Source organism: Gopherus flavomarginatus, chromosome 20 (genome assembly GCF_025201925.1).
Source record: "Gopherus flavomarginatus isolate rGopFla2 chromosome 20, rGopFla2.mat.asm, whole genome shotgun sequence".
Classification (NCBI taxonomy): domain Eukaryota; kingdom Metazoa; phylum Chordata; order Testudines; family Testudinidae; genus Gopherus; species Gopherus flavomarginatus.
Genome location: NC_066636.1, coordinates 8,649,063 through 8,661,807, shown reverse-complemented (window position 1 = coordinate 8,661,807; position 12,745 = coordinate 8,649,063). Strand labels below are relative to the sequence as shown.

General features: G+C 51.9%; 1 protein-coding gene across 1 annotated transcript in view; it reads right to left on the bottom strand.

The window, feature by feature from the left end:
• Nucleotides 1-657: 657 nt before the first annotated feature.
• The window catches only part of LOC127037812 (zinc finger protein 333-like), a 1,302,204-nt gene continuing 1,290,116 nt past the window's right edge, over nt 658-12,745 (bottom strand). The window contains exons 8-10 of the mRNA XM_050929916.1: nt 3,220-3,302; nt 813-939; nt 658-716 (exon numbers count right to left, since the gene is read on the bottom strand). Coding sequence (XP_050785873.1) covers nt 703-716; nt 813-939; nt 3,220-3,302 — 224 coding nt within the window. The 3' untranslated portion in view covers nt 658-702. The remainder of the gene's footprint in view (nt 717-812; nt 940-3,219; nt 3,303-12,745) is intronic.

The following is a 12,745-nucleotide window of genomic DNA, read 5'->3' as shown; positions in this document are numbered from 1 at the left end:
GAATCAGTTCAGCCTGAGGCTCTTTTCTTGGTTACAAGGAGGCAGGGGGCGACAGCTATTGGAATACTGTCCCCGAGCTAAAAATCACACAAGCCTTTTACAACTTAAAACCACAAACAATGACACATACGTTGCACATTAATTTCCTTATTTGGAATATATTGCAAAATATGATGCAGGTCAAAAGCAAGCTGAACAATCAGTTTTCCCTATTTGGCTTTTCCTGTTATTTTTACTACACCTGCTGATATGGGAGCAAGACTCTCCATGTCTCAAGAAATGTCATTACCAACCTAGGCCATTTTCACATGCTAGGGTACAATCTAGATCAGTGAGGAGTTGCGTCATCTGTAATCCTGGGTGAGATTCAGAGTTCTGCTGCTGGAGCTCCCCTGTCTGGATACTCCCAGCCAGCGTTCAAGGACGCACTGAGTGTCTGTATGATAAGTAACCCTGGACCGGCAGCTCTGATTCCAGCCGTCTGCTTGTTACACCCCAAGCACATTCTGGTTTGGGTAGAGAAGGCTCAGGGTTTGAGAGAAGGCTGGGGGTAGGAAGCTTCTGTTCATTATGCTGGACGTAACACCCAGTTTTACTTGAGTAAAGAGGAGATATTTGACATTGTGTGATACTGCTCCTGTGCTCTGTTCTCAAAGTGTTCTGCAGCAGAGGAGGGTCTCCGGTAGTATGTGTGTCACTGGCCTATTGGGGTGATGCTGAAACAGGACAGGGTACAGATGGCATTGTGGGGGTGGCATGAACCTTCACTCGTCATTTCCTCTTCCAAGAACAGAAGGGACAGGAATCCTTACCCAGCAAGACCACCGTCTCATAGTTCTCCTGCATGACATCCCTATAGAGGGCTCTCTGAGTGGGGTCCAGCAGAGTCCCCTCTTCCCTGGAGAAATACACAGCCACCTCCTCGAAGGTCATCGGCCCCTGAAAGAGCAAGAGTCCAACACTCAGTACCTGCTGACCCACTCACAACCCCACTATTCACGGAACAGCAGCACCAGGGAAATGGAAGCTCCAGAAGGCACATGTTAACAGAGTCCCACCCCACCTTGCTTACAGCAGCCAGGAGGCATCAGAGGGTAGAGAGAGAGAACCTTTGTGTCTCCCAGCTGACAGATAGAAGCAGGGTCTTCACATTTATCACATAGCTACTAGCCAGAGCTAAATATAGGAGATGGGGCTGTCTCTGGACCCTGATAGTGGCTCCCTGGTAGGAATCCCAGCACTCTCCAAATAAAATATATGGAAGAAAGGGGAAGTCAATAGTAAAGAATAGAAGTTAGAAGGTCAGAATTGTAGTGCCCATTAACAAAGGTTTAGAGAAAATAGAGCCTATCAAACTAACGGGATATCCTTATTGGATGAGATCAAAAGTTTGGTTGCAGCTAATAGTATTGATGTAATATAACTAAACTTCTGTAAGGGACATGACTTGATCACCACAATATTTTTACTAAAAAAACTAGAATGATACAAAATAAACACGGCATACATTAAATAGATTAAAAACTCTGATAGTAAATGGGGAACCATGGTCGAGTGTATTTCTTTCTAGCAGGTTCCTGCAGTGATTGGTTCTTGGCCTTGTGCTATTTAACATTCTTATCCATAACTTAGAAGAGAGTACAAAATCATCACTGATAAAGTTTACAGTTGACACAAAGATTGGGGTTGGTCGTAATTAATGAAATGCCAGGAGAGTCAGGCTCCATCACTGGGATTCTGGGAAGTTGTCCGAGCCCTGGCTGCAGGTTTATTTCCTGTTCCACAAAGAGGGGAAGTTCCATTCCCAACTCCTGTGCCTTGAAATTAGGACCTATCTGAAACTACACCCCCATATTCATCATAATGGTATGATTATAATATGATTAGGACATAATTATGATCTATTTTGTACAAGATGCATCATGTGTGGTGTAACTGGAAAAGTTCTGATTTGCTGAATATGATTATCCTATTTGTGTGCACATATGATGTTCGTATCTGAAGTTATGGATATTGACTCTGTATCTGTATTTCAAATGTGCTTACTCTGGGTAACACCCACAACGAGCCTTTCAGGTACAGCAATGAAGAAGGCAGACAGCGCTGATGGCTCAACAAAGACAATGGACTGTGGAAGAGCTTAGCCTTCCTGTGAATGTTTCAGCCAGCCTAGGAGTCATGGCTACTATGACTCAGCAGGGCCTGTGTCCAGACCACATGACACTAAACTCCATTTTAGTACCTGTATTTTTCCACAAACTAGACTAGGAACTGAGTTTGGAACAAAAAGGTTCCCACCATATGGAAAAGCTACATAAGGTGGGGTGTGACATCATCTCTTGGCCTCATTCCCCACACAAGAGAACTCCTGGAAACAACTGAGAAACAAAAACTGATGTGGGGGAAGTGCTGCTCCCAGGATCAAGAGATTTCTAGCTTGTGTATGGAAACTTGGGGGACTGCTTGTACCATCAGTCAAGGTGAAAAATTGCTAATTCAAATTCTAGCCATCTAGTATGTTAGGCTTAGTCTGAGTTTTGGTTATTTGCTAAATAATCTGCTTTGATCTGTTTGTTATAACTTATAATCACTTAATATATCTTTCTGCAGTTAATAAACTTGTTTGATGCTTTATCTTAACCAGCGTATTTTGAGTGAAGTGTCTGGGGAAAATCTCAGCTTGTTGTGCGCATCTGTCCCATATCGAGGGGAAGATGAACTATATTAATGAGCTTGCATTATAGAGATCCCCGTGCACTATAAGATGGTATCATTCTGGATTTATACTACAGCAAGTGTGCAAGGTTGGGGAGTGGGAAATTGGCTCTTGTCTTCTATCTGTCCTTGAGTGGCTTAGGTAAAGCACTCAGGTAGCTTAGTTAGCAATATGGCGCCACCTGCTGTTGCGTTGGGTGATAACAGGCCCTGGAGAGGCTGGCGAAATCTCCAGCAAAGCAGTGTGAGAAGGGCCAGCCCAGCGTGAGGGTTAGAGGACACAGCAGTTCCCAGAAGCTCCACAAACTGCTGCCTGGGGGTGACAACCCATCATGCCCTACACTACACAAGTCTCAGCAGGTTTGTCACATGCTGTCCCCTCCCTTTCTCCACCCGAGATATTTCCTGCTTCCCACCACCTCTAGCAATTCCCACCCTCCTATGCATTTACTGCTCCTCAACCTCCAAGCAGAGCCCACTACCACCTCCCTGATAATCTCTTACCTGAGCCAGCTCCATTGCAGCCATTTCCTTGCCCCTGGGAGGACGAGATGATCTGCAGCGAAACATGGATGTTATTCTCTGGTCTGCCGGGGTGAAAAGGGCAAGGTGTGAGAATTCAGACTAGGTTTTTGTCCATTCCACAAGCCGATTTCCCCCAGCTTTTCCCCTGCTAATGCACATTCTAGGTTCTGGCACACTGTGAAGCACAAAGTAACCTTATTCCAGTACAGGCCTAGCCCCCTCCCGCCAGGGTGTAACCCTCTGACACATGGGGAAACCCTCCCAGTAACAGTCTCTCTCTTACACGTATCAAGTTTGCGGACAACACCAAGCTGGGAGGGGTTGTAAGTGCTTTGGAGGATTGGATTAAAATTCAAAATGATCTGGACAAACAGGAGAAATGATCTGAAGTAAATAGGATGAAATTCAGTAGAGACAAGTGCAAAGTACTCCACGTTGGAAGGAACAATCGGAGGCCAGAGAAGAGCAGAAACAAAGGAGTCACTTTGGGGGATTCTCCCTGTCATTGTCCCCAAGGCAGCTGTCTCAGGTTTACAAAGGTGTTTCATGTTCCAGCCTTTATACAGTCTCTCCTGGGAGTGCCCCTTTCATGGACTGGGCCTAGTTTTAGTTTTTGGTAGTTAACAATCTTGGTTTATTGTTCATCTAACCAGTATGTGTGGATTGAAGTGTGTTGGAAACTCTGTTTGGGATAACAAGCTGGCGCATGTCATTTTCCACTGATGAAATGACAGACTTCATATGAGCTTGTGTCGTTCAGTAGCGTGCTGGACAGTGCAAGATGCACATTTCTGGGGGAAAGTTGGGCACTTGAGAATTTGCAGGTTTTCTCCTGAGGTGTAATTCATGAGTGGCTGTTTAGCAGCACTCAATACTGTGTAGCTCGGAGTGAGTTACATGCTGGAGACTGTGTGTTAATTGGCCAAGAGGGGCTGTTCTCGCGGGAAAACAGTGGAAAAGGCACCCCAGGCTGGAGAACTGAGGGGACACAGCTATTTAACAGTCCAGATTGTACTCTGGGTAACGTCACAGACACTCATTATGACAGAGCCTCTTACAACACAGAGAAAGTAAATCCATGTCCCAGAAATCGAAGACTCAGACAGAGGGCAAGTATCCTTGGCACTGCTTCTTGCTGACAGAGAGGTTCAGAGACAGTGCGAGAATCCTGGGGAAGCTGGGAACAGGAAGCATGGGCTGGCGGGGTTCGGTGAAGAAAGGGAACAGGAAGGGCAGGGATATTACTGAATCCAGGATCTCAGCAGTGCTAGATGACAGGATAGCACATAGTGCAGCCCATTGGAAAGCACAATCCCAACTATACATACAAAATGATGGGGTCTAAATTAGTTGTTTCCACTCAAGAGATGGATCTTGGAGTCACTGTGGATAGTTCTCTGAAAACATCCACTCAATGTGCAGCAGCAGTGAAAAAAAGTGAACAATGTAGGAAATAATTAAGAAAGGGATAGATATGACAGAATATCTCATAGATCATATTTGTAAAAACAGCAAATAAATCCATGATACACCCACATCTTGAATACTGCATGCAGATGTTGTCACCCCATCTCAAAAATAGATATATTGGAATTGGAAAAGGTTCAGAAAAGGGCAACAGAAATGATTAGGGGTATGGGACAGTTATGCCAGACCTAACCCCCAGTTTCACTTGAGCAAACAGGAGCTATTTGACACTGTGCAATACGGCTCCTGTGCTCTGTTCCCAAAGTGTTCTGCAGCAGAGGAGGGTCTCTGGTAGTATGTGTGTCACTGGCCTATTGGGGTGATGCTGAAACAGGACAGGGTACAGATGGCATTGTGGGGGTGGCATGAACCTTCACTCTTCATTTCCCCTTCCAAGAACAGAAGGGACAGGAACCCTTACCCAGCAAGACCACCGTCTCATAGTTCTCCTGCATGACATAGCAGTAGAGGGCTCTCTGAGCGGGGTCCAGCAGAGCCCACTCTTCCCTGGTGAAATACACAGCCACCTCTTCGAAGGTCACCGGCCTCGGAAAGAGCAAGAGTCCAACACTAAGGACTTGCTGCCCCACTCACAGCCCCACTATTTGTGGCAGAGAGGAGTGAATCAAATGGAAGCTCTGGATGGATCATAGTCAGGAGAGTCCCACCTCGACCTCGCTCAGAGTATCCAGCAAATACCAGGGTGAGGGGATGAAAAGAGAGCCCCTTGTCTCCCCCAGCAGATCCATCACCCCCCTACTAGCCACTGACTGATACAGGAGATGGAGCCCCTAGCAGGGTCCAGGGAGAGCTCGCTGGTAGGACGCCCAACACCCTCCTCATTGTGAGGAGCGGGATATGAAGGGAGAGGCAGCTCCAATAAGTCTGACTCATGGGTGCCCCCTCCATATCTCAGAGCAGCTGCTGGTTAGTGAGGTCAGGCTCCAGTACTAGGAGTCTGGTCAGTTTGACGTGCTCCATGTAGATGGGCTATTTTCTTTCTTCACAAATTAGGGCATTTCCACCTCCAAACCTCCTGGGTCTGTTCCTAGAATCTAGGCCACTTAGTAAATAACTCCCAGGAGGTTTGCCACACCCTGGCCTCCTCCTTTCCCCACGCTGTGAATTTCCTGCCCCACTCCAACCTCCAAGCCAGACTCTGCAAACCTTCCCACCTCTGGTGTATTTGCTCTCCCTTTCCTCCAGCAGGAACCCACCAGCAACCCTCCGATAATCTCCACCTGGACTGACTCCACTGCAGCCATTTCTCTTTCCTGTCCCACGCCAGGTTGGGATGAGCTGGAGCAAAACATGGACGTCATTCTGCAGCCTGTCTGGGGGAGAAGGGCAGTTGTGGGCGTTTCAGAACCGGTTTTAGTTAATTTCACATCACAATTCTCCCAGGCCCTTTCCCTGCAGACAGACACCCTAGATTCTGTCATGCTGGGAAATGCTCAATCTGTTTATTACAATTTAGACCTGGCCCCTCCTGCCAGGCTAAGTCCACAGACACATTTTTAACCTCCCTTCTCTCTCCCCTCACCCCTTCTCTGAACACGAGGCTAGAAAAGAGCAGAACCAAAGGAGTCACTGTGGGGGATTCCCTCAGACACTGACCCTACAGCAGCCACACCCCAGCAGGGGGAATATGGAGTCAGGAACTGGCTTTTGCTCTGTCTGATCCTTGTTTTGTTCACTGGAAAGTGGTTCTGCCCCAGGATGCAGCAATACATGTGTCTGGGTGGACTAGAGAGCTGGAAATCTCTCCCCCACATTCATTTCTCCCACTGCCCCTTTCAGTCTCTCCTTCCCCTGTCCTCTCTCCCTGCCCCTCTGGCGGGGACAGTCCCATTCCTGGGGGCTTTGCTCTCCCATGGCTGGATTTCCTCCTGGCAACCGCTAATGGGAGGAGAAATGAGGTGGTGGTGTTTGTGCAGAGTCACTTTCTTGCCAGACCCTAGGACATTCCCTGAGGTCTTTCAGTTACCTGGAGACTCTGGCTCAGAATTTAGTAGTAACAGGGCCCAGGGCTTCCCTAGGGGGCTAGGACCAGCTGCAGAAAGTCATCCCCTGGGCCGGGCAGAGAAGAAGCTTTAATTAAGGTCACTTCCCAGCACAGAGCCCCACTGGGGGAGCAGCAGCTGCCAAGCCTGGTCTCCCAGATCACAATGGAGGCTGCAGTCTCTGACCCAGGAAGCTGAACCCCAATATCCTGAGCAGAGAGGGACAGAGCGTTTGAGCAGCTTCCCTCCTTTAGCTCTCTGGGGAGAGCAGCTAATGGGAGCCCCTCCTCACAGGGAGAATTGCTGATCTCATTTGCCCCACTGTCCATCTGGAATTACTCCTTGTCTTTCCATACAGTTACTCTGGATTAACAATTGTCTCAATGACACTAGATTTCAAAAAGAATGAGTTCAGAATGCTGTGGAAAAGACCATCATGTAGCAGTGCCTACTCCCTTCCCACCTCCCTCGCCCCCGCAGATCTAGGACAAGGACTGGGGGCACAAATTTTCCAAACGGAACCGAAAGTTCCTGCAGTTTTCAAAAGAGGAGAAAAGCAAAATCTGTGATTTCACACTAACAGTGTTTGATAAGTGGACAGAAAGTTATCACAGTGACGGCACGTGACTGGGGAATGCCGGGCAGTGCTTGGAGCCAGGACTCTGGCACAAGTTGACCAGAGAGAAGGATCATGGTTAGCAGCAGCCCCCAGACACCCCCTAGTACCCAGAGCCCAGACCCCCCAGCCAGGGGCCCCAGACACCCCCCAGCCAGGGGCCCATCAGATATTCCCTGGGATGCAGCCCCCAGAGTCCCTGGCCAGGGACCCCAGATACCCCTCAAAGCCCCACTAGCCAGAGAACCCCCACCAGACCATGATTGCCAGGTTGGGAATCCCAAAGAGTTACCCCCACCAAGATCCCCCAGCAGCCAGGGACCCCCTCAAGGGACCCCCCCACTGGGAACTCAGTCCCTCACTGCCTGCCTAGGAACTTCCCCACCCTCCAGAAAGATCTACCCTGACATTTGCCTGGGACCCCCTCCTCTGCCCAGTGTGACCCCCTGATGCTTTACAGTGGGACCCCTCACTCTGCTTCCCTGGCATGCCCTGACCTAGTGCCAGGGATCCTCTCCCCCAGCTCTGTGCACTGGGCATGGCAACAAAACCAGGAACCAGCGGGGGAAGCACATACAGAGCCCCTGGCACAGAACCAGGCTCCCTCTAACCCTCTGTCCCGCCTCCCCAAGAGACACCCACCCCCACTGTTCTGCAGCCACCAGGCCTCCAGCGATACCCAGCTCCAGGACTCATAGCGTCAGGGATGGGCACATCAGAACCACCACCCCCGAAAACCCCAAACCTCCACAACCCACCAACCAGACTAGGGTACCCCCTGCCCAGCCACCCAGAGGCCTCCCCCTACCACAATGCCCCTTCAGCTGCAATGTCCCCACACAGACACCTTCCCTGCCCCTGCAAGTGTTACCTCACAGAGTGTGAGAAGTGGCTAGAAAGTTAACACCACCCCCTGCTGGCGAGTCACACAGGCAGAGGGAGCCTGGGGGGTGCTTCTTTAACAGAAGAATGGAAGGCCTGGAGGGCAAGAAAGGTCCACGGGCTGTCACTAGCAAATAATGGCCACCATGGATCCACCCCAGGGGCGGCTGCATCTTAGCACATTGGGAAACAACCTATCATATTCAATTAGAAATAAAACAACTAGAGAGACGTGGGGCAAATGTTTGGGGTATTTTATATCAATCTTTGAGATACGCAGAGAGAACCTGTCACAAACGACATTTGATAACATGAGAGAAAACCACCAAGATCGGAGGGGATTTGATGTTGCTATTAAATAACTAGTGGAAAAGGGGGACTGTTGGACTAGATTTTGTATGACTGTCCAATACATAAACAGAATGTGATGGTCCCCCCCAGACCCAGGGCAACCATTCACGTGAGCAGCTCAGAGCCCTTTGAGGAGCTGATTTAAGGGGGGGGGGAGCTGGAAGGCTCCCTGGACAATGGAAGGGGGCCGCAGGGGGATTGGGAAATGGGGTCTGGGCAGTCTCCATGGGGGATGTGCTCCTCCCTTCCCTTCCCTGCCCTGGCAGAGAACGGGCACCTCATCCCATCCCATCCCCACTCCAGGGGGAGCCATGTTCTGGGGAATGACCCAGGGCAACAATTTCCCACCCAAACAAGGACAAATCGCTGCAGATAAAATGGGTGGGAAAATCCACCCACCATCGGAGAGATTTTAAATTGACATTTGAGAAGTATGGAGAGAAAAGGGAAAATTAGAGGCAATTAGAGAGCTGATCATTGGGGGGAGGAGGAGAATCTCCCTGGATTTTATAGCTACGTGTGATAATGAGAGAGAAAAGGGGAAATCTTGAGAGAATGTGTGTGTGGGAGGGAGTGGCAAAAACAGGGACAGGATCCAGTTAACTCACCTCCCCCCGCACCCCGGGAATGTCCTGGCTGCACAGAGACAGATCTACCCCCCCCCAGTGACTTCCCCCCCCTTGCAACTCCGGCTTCTCCTCCCCCCCGACACCTCCGCCCTCACACCAAAGGGGGGGGCTCTGCCAGCACCTCCCCCTGAGCTCAACTCCTGCTCCTCCCCCGAGCCCGGATTGTGCCCTTTAGCCCCCGCCCCCCCCCGACCCTGCGTCCAGCTGCCTGACCGCCACCCCCGCCCATCAATTTCCTACTCAGCGCCCCCGGCCCTGCTCCCTGTTACTCCCCCGCCCCGCTCCAGCCCCGCCCCCAGCGCCCGGCGGAACGTTACGGCTGGTCCGGGCAGGGGGAAGGGCAGCGGCTTCAGCGGCTATTACTAGGCATGCGCAGTGCCCGGGAGTAGCACATTGCTATGGGGAGCGATTTAATACACCGCCCCCCCGCCGGGCCCTGGGCTCCCCCTCGGCCCCCCCGCCGGACCTCAGGCTCTGCCCTAGGCTCCGCGCCCCCGGCCCGGGCCCCGGGGTCCGCCCCCCCCCACGACGGCCGGGCCCCAGTCTCTGCCTCCCCCCGCCGGGCCCCGGCCCCCCCATCCCAGCGGGGCGGGCGGATCCTGCTGCATCACTCCCCGTGGGCTCCGGGTCACAATGTCCCAGCGCCCTTCCCCCGCCTGCAGCTCCGGCTTCTCCCCTCCCCTCCCCTCCCGCCCCCGCCAACCACACCAAGGGAAACCCCCGGGCCCCAGTCTCTGTCCCCACCTGGATCCCAGCGATGCCGAGGGCAGATCCTGGCTGCAGCTGAGAACAGCGGCTCCGCTCCGGCTCGGGCAGCTCCAGCGCTGCTGGCAGCACGTGGAGAACCAGGGAGCAGCTGCTCAGCTTGGGCTCCGCGTCACAATGTGCCAGAGCCCCGCCCCCAGGAGCTGCCCCGCCCCCGGGCTGTGCCAGAGCCCCACCCCCAGGAGCTGCCCCGCCCCCGAGCTGAGCCAGAGTCCCGCCCCCAGGAGCTGCCCCGCCCCTGAGCTGAGCCAGAGCCCCGCCCCCAGGAGCTGCCCCGCCCCTGGGCTGTGCCAGAGCCCCGCCCCCAGGAGCTGCCCAGTGTTGGGTCTCTGGGCTTTGTTCTCCTGCCTCCTTCTTCCCAGCACAGCACCCCCCCTCCCAGCTGCTCCCTTCCTGTGTCTGCAAACACCCCACCCCGGGGCTGGCTGCAGCGCTCGCTGGGGCTTTCTCCAGTGGCTGAAGTTGCCTCCATCTCTGCTTCACCTGGAGAGGGAGAGATGAAGAGAGGAGATGGTCCCAGGGTGTGAAAGCAGAATCAGGGGGCAGGGAAAGAAGGACTGTTTGGAAAGGTGTTTTTTTGCGGGGTGGGGTGATCCAGAGGAAGTCAGAAGAAGTTGGGCACCCCCTGGGTGTCCCAATGTTGGCCAGGGTTTATACAGCACCTTGCACAATATGGGGTCTGATCTCAGTCATGGTCTGTGCAGCACCTGGGAGCCCTGATGTCTGTTTCCTGATCACAGGCACTGGGAATGGAGAGAGGGAAACCTCAGCACCTGAAGGTTAATGCAGCCCTGTGTGCAACCCCTGCTAGGGTGACTGGATAGCAAATGTGAAAAACTCAGACAGGGGGTGGGGGTAATAAGCAGCTATATAAGAAAAAAGACCCAAAAATCAGGACATCCAGTCACACTAGTCCTTGCTGCTCTCATAAGGTGTCGGCTTAGAGAGGGTTTGGCTACGCTTGCAGCTGTCCAGCGCTGGGAGTTAAAGCTGTCTTCCTACAGCTGTGTAGGGAAAGTGCTGCAGTGTGGACACACTGACAGCTACCAGCACTGCAGTGTGGCCACATTTGCAGTGCTGTTGGGAGTGGTGCATTATGGGCAGCTATCCCAGTGTTCAAGTGGCTGCAATGTGCTTTCAAAAGAGAAGGGTGGGGCAGAGTGTGACAGGGAGCGTGGGGGAGACAGAGCGAGTGGATTTTTGGAGCTGACACTGTGTCAGCTCCCTGCCTTGCAAGTTCCAACCCCTTCCCCCACCCCTCTCTCATTCACTAAATGCAAATAGCTGCCTTTGTTTTTTTCGTCACAGACCAGATAAGCAGCTGCTCCAAAACAGACCGCCCCCCGTGCAGACCGGGCTGCTTCTCTCCTCAAGCAAACACCAGCTGTGGGCGTTCCAAAGGGATCCCCCTGCCTCTGCTCATTCACTGCAAACAGTAACTGTGTTTGGTTTTTAGCTAAGCAGCTCTGGGAGCCCTGAGCTCACAACAAAACAAACAGAGGCATCACACCAAAACAAAGAGCGTTATCTCTACTTAAAAGCATTATGGGAAGTTCCGGAGGTCAGTGACAGCGTAGTAAGATTAATCACTGTTTACACTGGCACCCCAGCTCTGCAGCACAGCGCTGTTCTCTTTATTCCCCTCGTCGAGGTGGAGTACAGCCAGCGCTGTAGCCAGGGAGATACAGCGCTGTATGTGCCTTGCCAGTGTGGACGGGGAGTAAGTTACAGCGCTGTAAAGCCACCACCAGCGCTGCAACTCTCCAGTGTAGCCAAGGCCTGAGTTATAGTAATAAAGAGCAAAGAGTCCTGTGGCACCTTATAGACTAACAGACGTATTGGAGCATGAGCTTTCGTGGGTGAATACCCACTTCGTCAGATGCAACAATAGTCCCATATGCGCTAGTCAGGATTTCTGGTTTTCATCCAGGTGGCCTGGGTTCAACTTCTGGTGTGGGAACAGTACAGAGCTTTTGCCCAGAGTGGAGACAGGAATGGAAAGGGATCCTGCCAGCAGGGGAGTTAGACAGTGTGGGGAGGGAATACCAGAAGTGGGGGTGGAGCAGTGGTCTGAGGGAAGATGAGGGAAGGATCCCAGCAGTGTGGGAAGTTGACAGCCTGGAGAGCACAGGCCTGGCATGGGGACCTGGAAGGGTGAATGTGTCCCTCTAAACCCATCAACTGCAGACTGGGCAGGCTTGGAAGAATTACCTATTTGTTGGTAAATGTCAATTTCTGTGTAAACACACAACCCAATGGCAAAATATTTCCATCGATAATCATCAAAATTGACAGATGGGCAAAGTAAGAAATATGCTGCTGGAGAACTTACCCTGTTGTAGGAACAGCAGTGACCTGTGTGCTCTGTATAACCTGTATGCTCAAAAGGTCTGTTACACTCCCCCCCGCCCTTGTCTCCTCTCCCTCTTTGAATGCCTATGAAGTAGCTTTCCCTCTCTCCTTTGTACCTCCAGTGAATGCCCTTTGCCCGGCCCGTCTGGCCAGTGGTTCGCTGTGTTACATTCCATCGTGCCTCGGGGAGACTTACCTTCATCGCACTGTCCATCACTGCACTGTGGGGACACTTACCTTAAAGGATCCTGACATCTCCACTGCCAGGCCTGTCCTGGGAGCATGAATATGGGAGTGTGAGTGTCACACCCCCCTACCCATCTTCTTTGGCCTATCCTGGGAGTGTGACACCCTCCCTCCTCCCTTCTTTTGAGCTTAGCGATCAATATAATACATGTGCTGTTTTCTACCAAACTCTGGGGGGTCATTAGTCCTCCCTA